A 21,747-nucleotide genomic window follows, 5' to 3' on the forward strand; every position below is an offset into this window, starting at 1 on the left:
TACTTTTAAAATTCAAAGAATATATCTGAAGAAGAGAGATGTGCCTTTTCTCTTTAGCAGTTAGTTATAATTGCCAGTTAGCAAAAATACTTTCTAGTTATTTTTTTCTTGTCTTCTGCAGTGTTCTTTGTGGCATTTTGCCATGTACCTCAAATATCAAATTGATTATTTGGTTAGATAATCAGTAAACATCTGGAAATAACTTATTTTGAAAAATACTGAGGGAGATTGATTCTAGTGTATAAATCACACACAAAGCACCAAGTAAAATGTCAAAACAAGGTGATTTTCTTTCTTGAAGTACTGTCTTTAACATTTAAAATTTTTCTCTTGGAAATTAATTGGCAAGCTTGCCACCCAATCATAACTATTTAAGTCAAATCAGTTTCTTTTTCTCAAATGTTATATGTTCAGAAACATTTAATTTTCAAGTTCTCAAATAGTGTTAATTATATTTCATAAATATAATGGATATTCTGTTAAGAGGGCTTAATTATCAATTTGATTTTGTTAAAAAAAGTTCTCATATTGCTTATATTAGAAAAATATGTGATTAATAGGTTCTTACAGTGTGTTTTCAGATACTGTTAATTTTATTCTCGGATCCTTTATTATCCTGCCATATATTCAAAGTTATAGATATATAGCAAACTGCTTATGATTACAGTTTTGTTCCTATATTGGCAGGCCTTAAATAATGCATTACTAGGAGTATAAAAACTGTTAATAATAAGTTCATGTTTATAGACTATTATCCCTTAGGGCCAATATAATGGATGGATGGGTTCCAAAGCAAGTCTCCCAATTTACATCGTAGTACATGGGCAGTTGTCCTAGTGAAGCCAGAATTAGGGACAGGCAGTTAGTGTAGAATAGGTAATTGGGTCAAATCGAGAAAATGATCTGAGTCCTGGAAGTTGGAAACTGCTCCTGGGAGATTGAAATGTTCATGTCTCCAGTGCCCTTTGATACCACCCCTCCCCAAAAGGTTGTTAGTAAAGCAACTCCTGAGCAGACAGAGATAATCAGTGCCCCCTGGGCTGCCACTCCCTTCCTGCCTAGCACTCCACCTTGGCCCTTCCAGCCCACCTGCTCACCCCCTGGCCATTCCACCAACATCTCCCAGTCACTATACAGGATAGGCGGAAATGAACAAGATAAGGGAGAATAATGCAGGAGAACAAAGGAAACACTTTAGTCTATAAAAAGGGCAGGGCACTCTCACTTCTTGGGATACCAGAATACCAACATGGCCCCCTTTCTCCCTCCTGGGAGAAAGAGCTGGGTGTGGTGGCACATGCCTGTAATTCCAGCAGCTCAGGATGCTGAGAAAGGAGGGGTGCAAGTTCACAGCCAACCTCAGCAACTTAGCGAGGCCCTAAGCAACTCATTAGACTCTGTCTCTAAATAAAATACAAAAAAGAGCTGGGGGTGTAGCTCAATGGTTGAGTGCCCCTGAATTCAATCCCCAAGACTATCCCCGCCAAAAAAAGACGACTGAAAGGGTTTCAAAGGATAAACTTTCCTTATACTGGCAAGTTATCATCAGCCCCCACCACCAGTAAGATCCAAATATCATTTTACTTTATGTTAACTACATTCTACTTTTTTTTTTTTTTCAGTTTAGTTTATTCATTCAACAAGCACATATTGAGTGACTCCTGTCCCTGGGTAATGCACATTATGACAAAGATGGGCAAGACAGTTTCTGTCCCTAGAAAAGGTCAGATCTTTTGGGACAAAGCAAGCAAGGACCACACAAACACCTAAATTACTTTTCACCTTTGGAACGAGGCAAATAACTGAATTAGTTCGGGGTAAATGATGACTTAAAGAGACTGGCCAATTTGTTGATGCTGCTAATTTTTCTGTGGTGTTTGTGTATTTAAAATAGCAATTTGTTTTTCAGTTCATTTCTATTATCAAAGAAGTCCTTGGCAAATCATCACTTATCTTTAAGAGCAAAAGAAAATCTCCCCTGCCCCCTCATTTGCTCCTCCCATCAGATTCTAAAGTGATGCTGTGCAATAGAACTTTCTGTGATAATGATGCTCTTCTGCATCTCTGCTGTTTTCTACAATAGCCACTATCCTTGTTAGCAATCTCTGAGTCATTTGAAATTTTGCTCATGAAACTGAGGGGTGAGTTTTAACATTTTACTTAATTTTAACTTTAATAGCCACATGTAGCTAGTGGCTATCATTTTGGAGTTCTTGGTGATTAAAGAAATCTATTATGGCAGTATGGAAGTATTTCTCAAACAGAACTGGGCTGGGAGGAGGGAGAAAACTTGGGTCTTACTGTTAGATGGTTCCGTTGGTATCTTTCCTAGGTAACACTTTCAGAGTGCTCTCTGGATTTTGTGGACCCAATAAAAATACTACTGAGCTTACTGAGTTCCATAACTCACCCTGTACTGCCTGTGGAATAACCATTTGCAGATGTCAAAAATGTGGCCTGGGAGAGCAGGCAGTTTGGATAAGGTCATACAGCTAAGTGAGTGGAAGTTTTAACTTAGGTTAGTTTAACCTGGAAGTCCATGTGTTTTCCTTCCTACTAGATTAAAAACTTTTAGAACAATAGGTGTTTCTGGCCATGTATATGTCAAATTGTGATGACATCACTTGCTGAGTTCCTTTTACTGGTTGTAATCTATTTCTTTACCTCCTACTTATTTCCTAGACAGGCACTCTTGAACCTTCTTTCCTTTCTTTGTTCCTTTAGAGTTTCACTGTGTTTTCTTCTCCTGACATTTCTAATTTGTTAAGATCATTTAGTGAATTTTTCATGTTCATTATACATTTTAAGTTCTAAAATTTCTTTTAAAAAGAATCCCAACTTTTCTGCTGAGACTCCCTATATTTTCATTCATCAACACTATATTTTTGTTTAATTTTTAAAATGTTTTAATTCTTTACATTTATTTGTAATACCAGCTTTAAAGTCTTTGTTAAATTCAATACCTGAACTCTTTCTGGGCCAGTTTTTATTGACTTTCTTTCCCCCTCTGACCATGAACCATATTGACTTGTTTCTTTGTCTGGTTTTTAGGCGTTTTTGGTTTGGTTGGATTTTTTAATGATAACATCTTCCAGGCATGGTGGCATACGTCTATAATTCCAGCTATTTGGGAGGTGGAAGCAGGAAGATTGCAAGTTTAAGGCCAGGCTGGTCAACTTAGTAAGACCCTCTCTCAAAAAAGGACTTGGGATGTGACTTAGTGATAAAGCACCCCTGAGTTGAATCCAGAGAAATCAATCAGTCACTCAATATATACTTGATATTGTGGGACCCTGTCTTCTTCTGCACATTATTGGCATTGGTTCTACTATTGGTTCTACTTTAATCATGCCTGATCACCTTGAACTTGCTTAGAATTGATTTTGTTGGTATATATGATAGTTGTGGAAAACCTATGGTATTTTCCAAATTCTTTTGTCAGAACGGGACTTAGCTGCTAACCTCTGCCTTCCCCTGTCTGATCTTGACTTCAGGCTTTGTTATGTGGGTGTGGAATAACTCTTAGTTTAGGATGTGGTTCTTCTGGTGAGGCTTTTTCTGGTGTCTCAGTTGGATGTCAGTTATTTATAAGTTATCTCTGCTCTGGCTGAGCCAGAACTTCAGTGTGCTCCAGTGCTCTTTGAACTCTTAACACCTCTGTCCTGCTGTCAGCCTGTAACTGTAGTCTCTGATAACCCTTGTTTTCTCACCTGGCCCTATGCCAGGAACTTGCGGGAGTCCCCTACATTGGTTTCTGCCTCCTTACTTCCCCCATCACTTCCCTTTTCTCTTGCTTTCTGCTTCTTAGACTCCAGTTGCTCAGCTGCTTCCAATCCTGATTTCTGCCCTCTAACTTGTGAGGACTACTATCTATCTACACTCTTATTGTAATGACATGTTTGTTTCTTATGCCAGTTCCATGCTGTTTTGCTGAAAGGCCTTAGTATTTTTCTTTTTAATATTTTAGAGAATTATTCTCATATGAGGGATTATATTTCTTTTAAGTCGGTTTTATCCATTTAAAAATAATCTGAATTCTGATTGGAGCAGAATCACATGTACATATTAATTTTAGAAGGTTGCTATTCCCATGAAATTGAGTCTTGCTGTCCAGAAGTGCTATTTTTCTATTTTTGAGGTCTTCTTTAAATCTTTGAATAAGATTCTTGAGCTTTTCTTAATGTATTTCTAGGTATTCTATAGTTTTAGTCAATAATGTAAATGGAAATTTTGTTGTTATTTCTAACATGTTGTGATCTAGAGAGAAGTATTAATTGTTTAAATATTTCTTGTGCCAGCCTTCTTCACAAATTACTTTATTACTACTCTAGGCCTTTTTTTTTTTTTTTTTTTTTCTGGTTCTGTTAGGAACACATTTTATTTTTGTCACCCTGAGATGATATTATCTCTTTTTGTCTAATGTCTACATTTGTTTCACTTTTTAAAATATTTCATTACCTTTAACCTTTCAAGCAATGGTAAATAATTGTTGTGATACTGACATTACTAGATTTACTTATGTTAAACCATTGTCACATTCTTACTTGATTTGATTTGCTAGTATTCCTAATAGAATTTTTAAGTCTATATTTTTAAATGAATTGCAAGTTTTCCTTACTTTGCTACCTTCCCCATGGTTTTACATAATTTGGGTAAAATATACAATAACCATTGTCTTATAGTTGCCTATAGCATTCAGTGCAGTGACATGCTATACAGGTTTGTGACCTAGTAGCCATAGGCTATACCATATGGTCTTCCTGTGGGTAGGCTATCGCATCTAGATGGGTAAGTACACTTTATGGTGGTTTCGTGACAAAATTGCCAAATTATAAGTTTCTCAGAACATGTCCTGATGTTGAGTGATACATGACTACAATAATTTGGTTTAAAAGGACCTTAATTCTTATGTCAGAGAAGCAGGTTAAACTCCTTCTTGAGGATATATGAATTCTGCTTTAAAAAAAAAAAATGACTTGAGAATATATCCAGGATTTGATCCCAGTTGTTCCAGGTAATGTGTAGAAGTCTGCGTTACTTGATGATTTTAGCTAACTCAAGGGCGTGTGACACCCGAATGCTGTTCTTGTCCCTTTATGCCTCCATCAAATGGACTTATATCTCAGTTGAATCCAGGTTGGTTTGAATTTTTTGTTTGACCACAGAAGGTATTCCTGCCCAGTTTCTGAAGGGATCTGTCTCCCAAGAGCCCCTTTCTCTGTTAGACATAAATACAAAATGTGTGTGTAGTTTTTTCCATGATAAAAACTACATCAATTGTGAAAGTATTTATGTTCCAAATTTATATTTAAAATATTGTAGTATGATGAACTAAAAATTAGAAATATTTTCTGCCATGTATTATTGAATTTGATTACTGATACATCTCATTTAATCACATCATTAACCTCTTGAGTTAAGTGTTATAATGTCTCCTTTTTTTAAAGAAGTTTTTTGTTTGTTTGCAAACCAGTGATCTAAATAATTGAATAACTAGCCCAAATTTGCACAGCTGTTAAGTAAATAGTATTATGACTTGTACCTACTTTTACATAATAGATCATAGACCTTCTATAGCACCATCAAGAGAAAGCAAACAAATATAAAAAGGGAGACTTACTGTGTAGAGAATGAAATATTGTCTTTTATTTCTTTGTATGATCTCCTTACCCAGAGTGCTGTGGAGCTTAAATTAGAGCTGTTTTTAGTGGTACCGGAAAAAGCCAGAGCTTGAAAATAGCAAGCCTTGTTATTGACTCTGTGGTCACTGGCTTGGCTTGCAGTGGGTGGCTTCCTTCCCATTCCATTTAAATTTTAGGTTCAGTGTGCATCATCACAGAATGATGATTTAAACTTATTGTTTTTTTCTTTTGAAATTGGCACCCTAATGCTATTTTTGTGCTTAAGTCTAGGTAATTACAATGTGACAATAATGAATTTATTTTCAGGATACTGTATGTAAGTATCTGAAATGTTTGAAGGTATTTTATATTTAGTATAAAAGTAAAAAATGCCAAAAATTGTGGAGTTAGGATTATTCCAGGGACATTAAGGAAGTAAGGTATACAAAGTGCTGTTTACTTCCAAAGAGTAAAGAGGCAGGTGAGAGTGGTGTGGTGTCCAGGAGACCCCTCTGAAAAGAGTAGGATTCTACCAGGATTCCAAAACAAATGTTGTAACGTAGTGTTACTACTATATTAACTTGAAGGTGACATAGAAATAATTATTTTTGAAGATGTCAATAATGCTGAATTTAAAAATTAATTATAGATACTTATTAAAAAAACACAAGTATATTGAAAAGAAGACTTTGGAAAAATACAAGTAGCATTTTATTAAAAATAAAAAGTTACCTAACTGATTAAATTATGTGAATCTGCACCCAGAATAACTTTTGTACACAATACATGTAGCCAGGTGAGATGTAGTACACCTGTAATCCCAGCAGATTGGGAGTCTGAGGCAGGAGGATCACAAGTTCAAAGCCAGCCTCAGCTACTTAGCAAAGACCTAAGCAATTTAGTGAGACTCTGTATCCAAAAATAAAAACAATAAAGTAAAATAAAAATTAAAAAGACTGGAAATGTGGCTTAGTGGTTGAGCGACCGTGGGTTCCATCCCTGGCCCCCTTAAAAAAATGATATTTTTAATATTTAAAAGGAATTTTTTTTTTGTTTAGTTTGCTTTTATTTTATTTATTTATTTTTTTCAGTGTTAGAGATTGAACCAGGGGCCTTGTGATGCTGGACAAGCACTCTATTATTAGCTATATCCCCAGCCCAAGAATTTTGAGTTACTGTTTTATTTTAACACACGGGGAAAATTCATCCTTCTGATGTACAGTCAGATAACCACCACCACACTCAAAATACATAAGAATTTTCACACCCTCCAAGATCCCCTGTACAAACCTTTGTCTATTTATATGTAAGCCTTATATATAAACCTTTGTCCACTCTTCAGGCCTTGCAACTATTTTCTATTTCAATAGTTTTGCTTTTACCAGAATATTGTACAAGTGGAATGGTATAGTACATATACTTTGAATCTGGCTTCACTTGGCATAATGCATCTGAAATTCAACCATGTTCATATGTCCATAATTTATTCCTTTTTATTGATGAGTAGTATTGGATTGTATAGGTATACCAGAGTTTGCCAATTTACCTGCATTTGTGAAAAAACATTTATTCATCTTTTTCAAAATTGTTTTAGCTCTTTTAAGTTCTTTGCATCTTGAATATAAAATTTAAAACCAACCTGCTAATATCTACTTTAAAAAAACCTCCAGAGATTTTGATAAGGGATTATGTCAATCAGTTTGATCAGTATGGCATCTCACCAATGTTAAGTCAGTGTCTTGATTATTTAGAGCTTTAATTTCTTTCAGTAGTAGTTTGTAGTTTTTATCATATAAGTTTATATGTCTTTTGTTCAATTTATTCCCACATCTTTCTCTCTTTTTTCTTTCTTTTTCTTTTTTTTTTTTTTTTTTTTTTTTTTTTGATGCTTTTCTGAAGGGAATTTTTAATTTCATTTTGGGATTTTTTCCTAGTATATAGAAAGCAACTGATTTTTTATTTTTTAACATATATTTGAACTTGAGTATATGTTTTCTTTTTAAAAAAATTCACACACCCTGATGTTATTACAAAAGCATGGAGTACAACCTGCCCAGTTCAGTCCCCAGCACTCCGTCCATCTCCTGCTCCCTTCTCTTCACTCCACCAATCCCTCTTCAATCCATTTACTTTTTTTTTTCTTTTTTATTAGCTCTGTGGATACATTGGATGGTGAGACCCCCTGTGCCATCCATGTATGCATAGCTAAAAGTTCTGTCACATTCATTCCACTGTTCTTCCCTTTTCCCGTCCCTTCTTCCTACTCCTCAGTTCCTTTTGTCTTCTCTACTGATCTTTCCTGTTTTAATGAAATCCCCTCTCCCTTTTTTCCCTTTTCTCTTTCTTTGTTTTGTATTTATCCCCCAAAGCAACTGATTTTTTAATATTGATCTTGTGTCTCGTGACCCTGTTATACTTGTTTATTAGTCCTAGTAATTTTTGTGGATCCCTTAGAGTTTTCTACTAAGAATCATGTCAACTATGAATAAAGAAAGGTTTACTTTTTTTCTTTCATTCTTGATACTTTTTGTTTTTTACCTTAATGCATTTGCTAGAACCTCAAGTTTATAGAGTAGCAGTGGAGAGAGCTGGCTTCTTTGTTCTTTATCTTCAGTCCCTAGTCACTAAATGTGATCTTAGCTTTGATTGTTCTTTATAGGATTAAAGAAGTTGCCTTTTGTTTCCAGTTTGTTGAGAGTTTTTATCCTGAATGGATTTTGGATTTTATGAAATGCTTTGTCTGTATCTCTTGGAATGATTGTGCAGTTTTTGTCCTTATACTATGAGCATATGTATTGTATTAATTTTTCAAGTGTTAAATCAGCCTTATATTCTTGGCATCAGTTCTACATGTTCATGATGTGTAATTATTTTTATATGTTGTTAGTTTTTGTTTGCTCTTATTTTGTTGAGGTTTTTTTGCACAGATGTTCACAAGGGATATCCATCTATAGATTTATGAGGTTTGGGGATGAATTCAGTTGTAGGGTAATAATGGTTTCATAAAACGAGTTGGGAAGTGTTTTCTCCTGTTTTCTTAAGGAGTTTGTGAAAAGTTATTTTTTTCTTTCAATATTTAATAGGACTTAAATAGTTAATAGAATAGAAAAGCCATCTGGACCTGGGCTTTTCTTTATGGAAAGATCTAAATTTACTAATTCAGGTTTTTTACATGTGATGAATCTGTCCACAGTTTTAATGACTTCTAGAATTAGGTTTGGTAATTTGTGTCTATTCAGAAATATGCTCATTTCATCTAAGTTGCTAACTTGGAACAAATTTATTGGTAGTATAACTTCTAATCTTCTTAGTCTCCATTGAGTTAATAGTGATGTCCCATCTTTTGTCCCCAATATTGGCAATTTATAGTTTTTTTTTTTTCTATTTATTTAGGTCAGTGTAGATAATGGTTTGCCAATTTTACCTTTTTCAAAAGAACTAACTTGTTTTTTATTGATTTTTTTTTTCTGTTGTGGTTCTGATTTCCATTTCATTGCTCTGTACTGTAATTTTTATTATTTTCTTTCTTCTTATTACTTTGGGTTTGGTTTTTACTTCCTTCTCTCCTTTCCCAAGGTAGAAGCTTAGGCAATGGATTTGAGAATTTTCTTCCCTAATGTAGACATTTAAGTTGTCATCCCACTTACCACATCCTTGCATCCCACCAATTTTGATACATTGTGTTGACTGTTCATTTGGTTAAAATTTTTTTTCTGATTTTCCTTGCAGTTTGTTTTCTTATGGGTATTTATAAACATTTAGTGTAATTTCGAACTATTGGATTTCTCAGATTTCTTTCTTTTGTGAGTTTCTACTTAAAATCCCCTTTAGTCTTGGATGATTTCAGTCCTTTTAAGTATGAGACTGGTTTAACAGTCTAGCATATGGTCTGTCCTGGAGAACGTACCATGTATACTTGAAAAGAATATATCTTAGCTCATGCAAGACATTGGGTTCAATCCCCAGCACCACAAAAAAGAAAAGAATATGTTTTCTGCTGTAGTGTTCCAAGATCTCAAATTAGGTCAGTTGACTGATTATATAGTATAAGTCTTGCTGTTTATCTGACTGTTCTCAGTTATCAAGAGCAGCATATTGAAATCTTCCATCTATCATTGTTCAAATGTCTATTTTTCCTTTCACTTATGTTGATATTTTGCTTCATGTAATTTGGAGCTCTTCTGTTAGGCAGGTATACTTAATAATTGTGGCATCTTGAAATATTGACCATTTTGTCATTATGAAATATTCCTCTAGTATTTCATATTCTAATATCTATTTTTTTTTCTGATTATAGATAGCCGCTGTCTCTCATGGTTATCATTTGCATAGTGCATTTTTCTCCAACCTTTGACTTTAAATCTCTGTATGTGTGTCTTATACATAGCATATTGTTTTTTATGCTGTATGATACCTTCTTCTATTTGATTTATTTAATCTTTTCACATTTACTATAATTATCAATATGACTGTATTTACATAGCCATTTTGTCATCTGTAATTTACATATTTTATATCTTTTGTGCCTCTGTACCTCCTGTTACATTCTCTGATGATATATAAATATTTTTAGTGTGCTGTTTCAGTTCCTCTGTTGAATTTGTTTCCTTTTTTAGTTATCTTACTGTTCCCCTGAATATGATGAAGTCATTTTTATCTTCTTTCAAGATTTTCTATTTATATTTGTCTTTCACGATATAATTATGATGTATAGAAGTGTAGACTTCTTTGTGTTTATCCTATTTGATATTTATTGAGCTTCTTGATACTTAATATTTTTTATCAAAATTTGGCCCCTATTTCTTTTGATATTTTTCTGTCCCTTTCTCACATTCTCTTTTTATTGAAATCTTATCACACTTGTGTTTGTATAGTTGTTTTGTCCTGCAAATGTCTGAGGCTCTGTTCATTTTCCTCCAGTTTGTTTTTCCCTACCTTTTCTAATTGGATTATGTCTATTATCTATCACTGATTGTTTCATCTACCCATTCAAATCTGCTATTGAATTTTTCTTTGCACTTGTACTTTTCAACTTCAGACTTACATTTTTAGTAATTTCTGAGTTTTTATTGAAGTTTTCTATCTTCGAATCATCATTATCATATTTTCCTTTGGTTCTTTAAATGCATTTTTTTAGTTTTTTAAACATATAACTGCTTTAATGTCATCGTTTGCTAAATCCAACATCTGGGTTCGCTTAGCATGTTTCTACTTATTTTTTCCTGATTATGATTGTACCTTTCTGTTTTATTGTATGTCTTGTAATTTTTTTCAACTGGCCTTTTACATGATGTACAGAACAACTCTGGGGTTTGATTTCTTTTTTCCTGAGTATTGTTATTGCTATTTATTTCATTTCTTTAAGTAGTTTTTTTGACTAAAAACAAGAAATCCATGTTCCCCACAGTGTTTCACCACTGATGTCTCTGCTTGGCATTTTTTTCTTTTAACTTATTTTTATTTTAATTTGTAAGCTTTACTTTTTAGGATTTGTTCCTATCTCTGAACAGCTTAGAGGTTAAACACCTTGAGCTAGTAAGTCTTCTACAGATCAGCTGATGAATCTGTTTATAGATTTAGGAGCACATTTAAAATTCATGCAGTTTTCAGGTTTACCCTGGATTTTATTTCTTGCCAGGCTCTGTTTTCTCCTCTGTGCATGTGTGCAGTCTCCCTATAGCTCAGAGTCAGTATTGCTTGAGTCCTTCTCTGGCCTCCTCCGTGCTTGCCCACCACCTCCAACCAGTCTGGGTTATGTGGAGAGCCCGTCTGATCCCTTTAGGACTGTTTCACATCCAATGTCTCCTTAAATTTTTGGCTCCTCTGTCTCAACCAGGACCACACCTCAGTCTAGTAAAATCATTGGCCTTTCATGTTCGATTATGACCAAGATTGCTGCTTATTACTGACAACACTACTGGGTGTGGGTTCTTACCTTTCATTCCAAACCAAGTCAGTCCCCTCTGGCAGTGAAGCAGCTGGTTTGCAGCCTGCCCTACCCCATTAAAACTGCTATTACACTAACCTGGGTTGGAGGATGGGAGCCACCTCAGGTAAACTTGTCACAGATTTCAACCCTTCTTATCAAAATTGCAGGAGGTTTTTGTTTGTTTGTTTGTTGTTTTTCTTTGTGATAATGTTCTTCCATTTGTCCAAATGGCTGCTCAATTTCTAGAGTACCAAAATGGTTGTTTTTGATCATTTTGTGTAATTTCATAATTGCTTTTTGAGAAGAGGATTTGGCAACTTCCTCATTCCACCATCGGGGAAGTTCCACTTTGTGTGTGGGAGGGTCATTGTTTGGATGGTATGTATGTTTGTTATTTTATGTTTAGCTATGTATTTATACATAGAATAAATTCCTTTAAGATAAAATAGATTTTTTTCAAAAAAGCAATCCAATTTGACAGTCTTTTAATTGGAGACCTTAGGCTATTTACAGTTGATGTAATTATTAATCTTAAAGTTAGGCTTACCATTTCATTATTTGTTTTCTGTTTGCAGCCTCTGGTTTCATTTCTCTGTTCCCTCTTTCTATCTTTGTTTTCTATTATTTGAATATTTTTAATATTCTATTTTAATTTATAGGTTTTTCAGATTCATCATTTTTGTCTTTTATTATGTTTAGTGATTACTTTAGAGATTACATTATATATACATTTTAAGGTTTACCTTGAAACTCCTTTCATTTTCCTCTACCAATCTGTATTATATTTGTCATAAGTAATACACTTTCACATATTGAAAACCACACCAGACAAGGCTATAATTTTTACTTTCAGCAACCATGCATATCTTAAATTTAAGAGTCTATAGTCTATTATATTTACCTAGGTATAAGAACTCAAATTTGAAGACACACTGGCCAAAGCAGAAAATTTGAGGAGAGTCATAAATTTACAGATTGCAAAAGTACATTGTAACCAAATTGGATAAATTTAAAGAATGACATTTGCTGATACATTGTAATCAGTTGGCTCAAGAAAATCATTTTTTAAAACTCTGCAAAGTAAAGAAAATGACCCATTATGTACAGGAGAATAACGTCAATGGAGGCTAGAAGACAATAGAACAACATCTTTAAAGTATTGAAAGAAATAAGTGCTCAATCCAGATTTTGTACCTGATGAAAATAATCTTAGGAATTAAGATTTAAAGACATTCCCAGATAAGGGAAACCTAGAATTCATTACCTGCATACCTGCTCTAAAAGAAATGGGAGAAGTTCTCCATGCTGAAATAAAACAATAAAAAAAGAAAACTTGGATTTTTAGGAATGAAAGAAGAACAACGGACTTCCTATAAGAAAATGCTCTAACCCCAGTGCAGATTTCAAACTTGATCAGATTTGCTGGTTTATGTTTTGCCAATAGTTTCTCAGTTTTTTAACTCAAACCCACATTTTGAGCTCATTCTTTATTACTGTCTGATGTGTTGCTACTAGAGGTTCATTTCATATTTCTTGTGTTTCAAGTAAGGTAGAATCTTAGATAAAATTGATTTGATTCTTTTTTTTTTATGAAAATGTGCTTTCCTTTGAGCTGATAATTATATCTTTGAATGGATTATTGAATACCAAAGCCATATCTAGTTCTTAGATTTGTGATCTGTTATATGATGATCATGAAAATTATTTTTATTTCAGATCTCTTGAGAGACTGTTTAATTTTACTTCACTTTCCTCCCCCAAATGCTTTAACCATGTAACAAAATCATCAATTTTACAGCTATATAATATGTAGTATGCAACACAGTATTTTAATGGGAACAATAGCTGAAGTTTTTTCTAACAAACAAAAAGGTCTACCTATTAAGCTTCTTAGAAAAATGTCCTGGTGCTGGTGTATAGAGCAGTGGTAGAGCCTGTATTTAGCATGCACAAGACCCTGAGTTCTATCTCCTTCACTGGAAGGGAGAAAGAAAAATGTCCCTTTCCCCCACCCCTCTCTTTTTGCATTTGTTCATTTGCTATATGCAGGCCTGCATGTTTCAGATCTAATAGAATTTTTTTTTCCAGTGGGGCTTGTATCAGGGGTTGACCCCAGGGGCACTTAACCACCGAGCCACATCCCCAGCCCTTTTTATTTTCATTTTGAGACAGGGTCTCACTAGGTTGCCTAGGGCCTCACTAGGTTGCTGAGGCTGCCTTTGAACTTGTGATCCTTCTACCTCAGTCTCCTGAGCTGCTGAGGTTATAGGTGTGCACCATCATGCCCATCTTAATAGAATTTTTTTTCTGGGATCCCTCAGAACTTAATAGAATTTTTTAAGTTCATCACTTATGGGAAGTAAGAAATGGCATTTCCTCTTTCTTCTTCCCAGTTCGCTCTTATTTTTATTTTTGTTTCAGACAGTCTGTGTTTTCCCTTTTGTTTTCAAAAGTGTTACCAATTTTAGTATCCGATGCATGAGCAAAGGGTAAATATTGATCTGTTACTACTGAAGAACATTAAATCTTTAAATTATGAAAAATTTAAATTCATAAATTATTCACGTATTATTTCCCCATCTCACAGTATAATAACACAAAGTCAGTTGCCTTAGTAATTTTTGCAGCTGCATCAAATACTTTTTGTACATTTAATTATTTTTTTAAACAAAGATGGAAATCATTTACTTTCCTTGGTCCCATGTGAATTTTGATGAAATCTTTTCCCAAATCGCTTTAAAGAAATGGTTTATAGATAATGCAATTTTAAAATATTGAGGAAATCTTACTTCTTTTCTATAAAAATAACTTAAGTTTTTAGCATTGGCATCCCCATACTCAGAGTAATAGTCTAGAAGCTTAAAATTGACTTTGTCTTTTTTGGTTCTTTTGTTTTCTGTATCCAAGAAAGGCTACCTGCTTTTCTTAAAGTCTCTGGAATTTACCCTCAAATTCTGTCATTTTTTGTTTTATAATCAATGCCTGCATGTTTTCTCAACCTAGACTCTTCTTTTTATTACTTTCTGCACATTTACTTTGAGGATCTTCAGGAGATGTCATATTCTCACTCTAGCAAGTCTAGTCTTTTCTACCTCATATTATCATCCACACCTCCACCAAGCCCTCTATATTAAATTTATTTTCTGCTTTCCTCCCACTGGTGTGTGGGTACCTACTGGACCCCAAAGAGCCCATGGTACATACCATATTCATTTTTTTTCATTTTCTTGCCTCTTCTCATGCTCTCAACCCCACCCTCATTCCCCGTCAGAAGTGAGTGCTATTTTCTTTTTTCCTATTTTCCGTTTTCATTTTGTCCTTTTCAAAAAGTTCCCATCACCAATTAATTTTGGAAAAACTTCTCCAACTTCTCATCTAACTTTCTTTCCCTGAGCTCCTGTCACACATTACCTCTTATATGTGATGCAATTCTCAAAGGCAAAGACCTTGTGTCATTCACTTTACTCCTATCATCATTTTTTAAAGTTCAATCAGAGCCAGGTGTGGTGGCGCATTTCTGTAATCCCAGTTATTTGGGAGGCTAAGGCAGGAGGATTTCATTCTCAGCAACTTAGCAAGCAAGGCCTTGTCTCAAAATGAAAAATTTTAAAAGGGCAGGAGGATGTAGCTCAGTGGTAAAGTACCCCTGGGTTCAATCCCTATGCCAAAAAAAGTTAGATCAGAAGAACTTCTTTTTTTGTTCCTTTTTTCTTTTTATTCGCTTTTGAAACATTTTTTTCTTCCTTCAACTCCCTCATCCTCGCACACCCCACATCAGAAGCAATTTTGTTTTATGAAATAGATAAGAATGCAGACATTGGTAGGTAAAGTACTATACTAATGAAGCCAAGAGTAAAATTGACTACCGTGTGTGTCAGTTAAGCTCACACAGAAGAAAACCCCCATTCACAGTCCCAGGCTGTGTACCGAATCCACCTACCCATCTTCAAGTGTGTACTTTGTTTAGTGTTGGAGAAATTGAGCAATAAACTGTGACTTTCTTAGCACAGATCTGTCAGTATTAGAAAAATGTGCAGAAATTAGTATATTTTACATTCAAATTACTTTTATTTAAAAGGCTAGCTATTAAAAACACTCCTGACTAACAGTATGTCTACAGCAAAGACAGAAAACATTCTGTAAATGGCCAGATAGTAAATGTTTTTAGGCTTTGCAAACCAGTGTCTGTCACATGTACCTTACTTTTGGTGGTGTTATTTATCACCCTTTAAAAGTGTAAAAGCCAGTTTCAGCTGCAGGGAAGATAGAAGTGGGCCATGGACTGGTTTGGCCTAGGATTGTAGTTCCCTGACCCCTGCTCTGTAGCCATAAGCAAATCTGTTTAATTGAGCCTTCAAGAGGGCAGAAAATTTTATTATCCAATAGTGAAGCTGTTGCTAAGTCTCATCCAAGTCCTAAACAGACTGGAGTGTGCCCGAGGGGTGTAGTCCAATCATAGAGCGTGAAAAACCTTCATCTAAGAGGAATAAATCAGAAACTGGGCCATGATTGGAGAAGGACAAGAGATGCATAATGGTAGACTTGAACATGAAGTGTGTTCTTCATGGGGAACAAATGAAATTGTCCTGCCTGCTTATCCTTGAGTGAAATGTGCTGTTCTGGGACAGAGTAAATGTCCTTCCCCTGCAATGGTGATTTTCCCTCAGAACTTTCTGGACTTTACTCAAAACTTAGTGACTTGGAATAGGACAAGGATGTGATTGTACTCACCCTGGAATAGATTACAACTGTACATATCAATGATAAGGGAATGTTGGAGTAAATGGAAGGATTTACTTTGGGTAGTATTAAAAATTTTCATAGGACATGTATACTTTGGGTCTTTGCAAATGAGCTACATTGCTGGACAATATCCTAACAATAATGTCATTTAGTATAAACTTTACCGTGTTGGAAATTTCCAAAAGACACTCTAATTCTTAGTTTAGAAATGTTCTGTTTAGTTCATATGAACAATTTGTACTTACTTGAATGCTATAACTTATGAATATCCTATTATCTACTTAGATAGGAGGTAAATCACACAAAGAGAAAAAAAAAATCCCCAAAACAACAACAATAACAAAAAACAGATACATATACCTTGAAGTGGATATAATTGTTTTTTTCTCATCCTACCAACAAGGGTGGTTCATCAATGACAGACTTCCAGTTCAGATTCATCACTTTGTGCCTCTCTTTTTCCATGCCAGCACTTATCTCCGCTTAAGAAATTCTGGCAGGCTAATTTAAAAATACCTCCCTAGGCTGGATTATTTGTTTATGAGCTTTAACTTCTGTACTTCAACATTCAACACTATGGAAATAGTCCCAGCTACTGATTTTATTTAGTTGTGAACTGTTGAACTGTTACAGTATTTATTAATTTTAACCCATTTATTTAAGTTAATCAGAATGCAATTTATCTTAATTTTGATTTTGGTTGTAGAGGTTGGCGATTTGAAGGAGCTGCAGACACTAGACATTTCTACCAATCGTTTGCTAACTTTACCCGAGCGGCTTCACCTGTGCCTTTCTCTGCAGTACCTCACTGTGGACCGAAATCGTCTATGGTATGTGCCGCGCCATCTCTGCCAGTTGCCCAGCCTCAACGAGCTCTCCATGGCTGGAAATCGTCTTGCATTTTTGCCACTTGGTAAGTGCTGGCATTTCTGTGGTACAGGAAAACAACCAAAAAATAAGATGATAGTCTCTTCTTTTTTGACAGGATAGATTAGTTTCTTTCTGTTTATGTATATAGAGGGAACCTCAATAGAGGCATTGTTGCAGTTGAGAGGAGCATCATTCCTAGATAACAAATGAAATTATTACAATTAGGGATTTTATGTTTTAAAAAAAAAAAACTATGCTAAAAATCTGCTTAGGGACAAAATACATGTGATATAAGATAATTACTCTGAGGAGGGAGTTAATATGTGTGTGTGTGTGTGTATGTGTGAAAAAGGCTATGTGACTATAAGTTTGACAGAGGGTATTAGGCAATATAAAAGAACAGCTACTTATGATTATATCTGCTTAGATATTCACTTCTACCTAGAAAAGTTGGTGTTGAGTATCCTAATAATTAGCATTGCCAAATCTGATCATAAAACCTTAAAGACTTTTAAATTGGCTAAACTGCCTGCTGAGCTCAAAACGTCACCATGGCTAGTAAACAACATATTGCCGACTATACTTTTCTGTAGTTGACCAATATTATATGTCAGCCAACACAGGCTTTAGTAAAATAGCATGTTTGTTTCACAGAAACTCAATTATTTCTTAACTTTCAAGAAACAAAAGTGCCAACTAAAAAAAAATTAAAATATGAAGTCCCATAGAACCCCAGCTCTGTCACAATAATCATCATATAATTTTATTCATAAAAAATTTTATAATGAATAATTTATCACTGAGGGCAATGAAGTGAATAATTTACTAGTCCCCTAAAGGTAACATTTTCTAATATCACTGCACATATTATTTAAATCACTTCATGAAAACTAAGTACTGGCAACATTAAAATCAATTCACATGATGATAAATAATTGTCAAACTTAAGGAAATTACTTTTCCACAAATTTCATGCTTTTAAAATTAACAAAGTAAATAAAACTACTTAAAAATCAAGCTGCATTTCTAGGAAATGGGAGCTGATTTTGAGTAAGAAAAATATCAAATATAAATGCATTTTTAAAAATATATGTTTTATGAAAATCTATTTTGTTCTGTTCACAGAGGTTAGAACAGTTCATTAAGTATTCTTTTACTGCATGCAGATCTATTATCCAAAAGCCAAAAGTATTGTTAGCCTTTCAGGATTTGAGTTTAGGACCAAAGTTTATCAAACTGTGATTAAAGATAATCCTGAAATAAAAAAAATAAATCATGCTGCATTAACCCAGAGATCCAAGTTCTAGCTTGATTCCACCACTTCACAATGCATGACCTCTCTGAGCTTCATTTTCCTTATCTGTAAGCCAAAGCTGACATTTTTCCTGGTTAATGATAGTTTATGAATAAGAATTACAAAACTCTGTACAAATGTAGATGACTCTCAAATGAGAAGATATAACTTATGGATTACCATATCTATGTTTAAAAATTTTTTTTCATAATATTATTATTTTTAATAGTAGTATCATAAAGCACATATATAAGAAGAGTGTTTCCATGCACAATAATGGTATTATCTATACTGCTATGGCTAGCAATAGCTCTCACTTCTTGAGCACCCACCCTTTGGCCAAGTATTCTAATTGCCATATAGATGCTCTCTAAGTATTACAAAACCTTATGATAAAATCTATTACAAAACCCATTGACAACCTGATTTTACATCATCTTTCTAGTTGTATGGCCATCTTCAGTGTCAAATTTGGCTCTGCCATTTTGGATTCAAAAACTCCTTTGGACACTCTAGTTGGCCTCTTTCAGTGCATCTCTCCATTTTCCCGGCAGGGTCTGCCTGACACGGGTAAGTGCTTTCTCTCAACTACTCTATCTGTACATCAACCAGGTACTTTTCAATTACTTGCTTCCACCTTGTCTAGCTTCAATAAATCCTACAGCAAAGAAATTTTTTTAAAATTTATTGGTGCATTATAATTATATGTAATAATAAAATTCATTGTGATATAGTCGTACATGCACATAAAATGAATTGGTAATTTTATTCACCAGTACTCCTTTCCCTCCCCTCCTCCTTCCTCCTGATCCCCTTCTCCTACTCTGTTGGTTTCCTTTTCTATTTTCATAAGATCCTTTTCCCCATTTTTCTATCTAGTTTCCACATATAAGGGAAAACATAGAACTCTTGACTATCTGAGTCTGACTTACATCACTTAGCATGATTTTCTCCAATTTCATTCATTTTCCTGCAAGTGACATAATTTCATTCTTCCTTATGGTTGAGTAAAGCTCCATGGTGTCTATATACCACATTTTCTTTATCTATTCATCTATTGATGAATCCCTAGGCTTGGTTCTATAACCTGGCTAAATGTAAATGTGCTGCTGTAAACATGGATATGCATATACCACTACAGTATGCTGACTTTAGTTCTTAGGATAAATACTAAGGAATCATATAGCTGGGTCATATGGTATTCCATTCCTGGTCTTTGAGGAACCTCCACACTGATTTCCATAGCGGTTGTACTAATGTACCTAATGTACAATCACACCAGTAAACATTCCTTATTCACTGCTCCTCCAGCATTTATTATTATTTGTATTCTTAATTGCCATTCTAACTGAAGAGAGATGAAATCTCAGTGTAGTTTTGATTTCCATTTCCCTGATTGCTACAGATGCAACAGAAATCTTATAAAAGCCTAGGCCAGACATTTGTCATCTAGGTCTTTCTTGGTGTTAGCAATTCTTCTCACTTTACTTGTCTCCTTCAACTTCTGCAGAGCCCTTAGTTCTTTCATTTTGAAATTGTGCTCCTAACAACTGGTTTTCTTTGTCTTCTTTTTTGGTTCTTCCACTGCATCATCTGTCTCAACTCTAAACCATTCATACAACTACTGGCTCCATCCAGCTGGCCAGAGTGTGATTCACAGCCCTGGTCTCATGTCTCATAGCCAAATGAACTCTTATCAAAATACCATCTAGTTCTAGAGCTTTCATTCTGCCTGGAATTCCACACATAATTGGACTTTCTAAGTCAAATGGCTTTTATGTCCCACAGCTAGTTTCTGTGTCTTCTGCCTTACCCATTCTCTCTGCCTCATCATAGCTTCTCATTCCCTTGGTCATTTGCTGCTTCCGTTCCTACCTTTATTTCAGTAGTGACAGAGCTGAGCAGGTGCTGAGTTGGCAGTGGTATTAGAAGAATAAAGGAAAGTCATACTGGGAACATGACCACTGTTAACATGGGGAACTGGCAGTCATTCCATGTGTCATGCTAAATGCTCGCAGTGACAGAGGATCTGAGTTGCAGGGACTGGAGCAGGATACTAGAAGCGGTTCTTGGGTAGAGGATAGAAGATTACACATTGCCTGGCTCTTCCTCTGCCTTGGCACTCTCATTTATTTACTGGGCATCTTCTGTATGCCCTGTGCTCAGTGCTGGTGTGACTAGGAAAGTAGTTATCTTTTCTTCACTACTTGATATTCAGTGGTGAGTAGAATTATTACAGAATAATTTCTATCTCTAGGTTTCTTGTCACTGTACCCCTAACTCTTGTTTCTGTGTCAGGAGGTTTTCCTTTGTAAACTTGATAATGTGGTGTCAAAAAGCACAACTGGCAAGGTGGTCTGTGCTGAGCTCTGAGAAGAGTGCCTCATGACAGCAGAAGTACCCAGAACTCCCAGGCCTGGGCTGTAGGCAACCTTGAATGTGGAAGCGACTTTCCCACTGCCCTGGGCACTGTCCCAGCTCACAGGACTCATAGCCCTGGCAGCACACAGGCCTGTGAACAAGGAGAAAAACACAAGCAAGAGGGTGGAGAGGCTTGTCCAGTCTAAAAGAACCATCTGCCCAAAGCAGCACTCTGCCCTTGGTCTAAGACTGGATTCTTTGAGAACAGGGGATGAAAGGGTCAGGGAGCAGAAACATGCATTGGCAGCCACACAATACGTGGTCACCCAGGGAAGGCTTGGGGAGATTGGAGATGGGGTAACCAGTGAGGATGAAGAAACTGAAGCAAACCAAAGTGTCAGCAAAATCCTCAGTCTCGTTTTTGTTTTTTACTTTTTGCATAAATTTACTTTTATTTTGCCACCATGAAGACAGACTTGAAAAGATAATTCAAATAATTACAACTTTAGAAAGAAAATAGTTATGTTTGTGTGCTTAAAATCTTTCGTGGAACTCTTCTGATAAACCAAAGTCATCTAATGCTGAGAACTATCTGGGAGAAAGTCAAATGAAGCATGGTGCTGCTGGCCCTCCCTTTCCTTAGTGCACTGAACTGTCCTTAGAAACTTAGCAAAAGAGGGGTATCTCTTTATAGTTGTTTGGGGATGTTCTACACATACAGCCCACCTCCTCCCCCCGCCAAAGTTTTCAAGCAGTGTAAGACTCCTATGTTTAGCTATGATTCTAGAAGCACAATTTAGGAACTTAGAAGTTTTGCTGCCTGTGAGGGATGGTGGGAACCATTTTGGGAGCCACTTACTGAATTCAGTTTCTTGCCAAAGAAGTTTTTATAGGGCTTCTTAAAGTATTGTCAGATTATAGCTGCTTCA

General features: G+C 35.2%; 1 protein-coding gene across 11 annotated transcripts in view; it reads left to right on the forward strand.

The window, feature by feature from the left end:
* Lrrc28 (leucine rich repeat containing 28) overlaps positions 1-21,747 on the forward strand; it is a 127,047-nt gene that overhangs the window by 64,460 nt on the left and 40,840 nt on the right. For 8 of the 11 annotated variants that reach the window (XM_047540367.1, XM_047540370.1, XM_047540373.1 and 5 more), the window contains 2 exons: positions 17,095-17,206; positions 18,903-19,027. The exons of 1 other annotated variant lie outside the window; for it this stretch is intronic. In XM_047540367.1, coding sequence (XP_047396323.1) covers positions 17,095-17,206; positions 18,903-19,027 — 237 coding nt within the window. Of the gene's footprint in view, positions 1-16,999; positions 17,207-18,902; positions 19,028-21,747 lie in introns of all 11 variants that reach the window. 2 more of the 11 variants (XM_047540376.1, XM_047540369.1) reach the window with 2 other exon arrangements.

Source organism: Sciurus carolinensis, chromosome 2, assembly GCF_902686445.1.
Source record: "Sciurus carolinensis chromosome 2, mSciCar1.2, whole genome shotgun sequence".
NCBI lineage: Eukaryota > Metazoa > Chordata > Mammalia > Rodentia > Sciuridae > Sciurus > Sciurus carolinensis.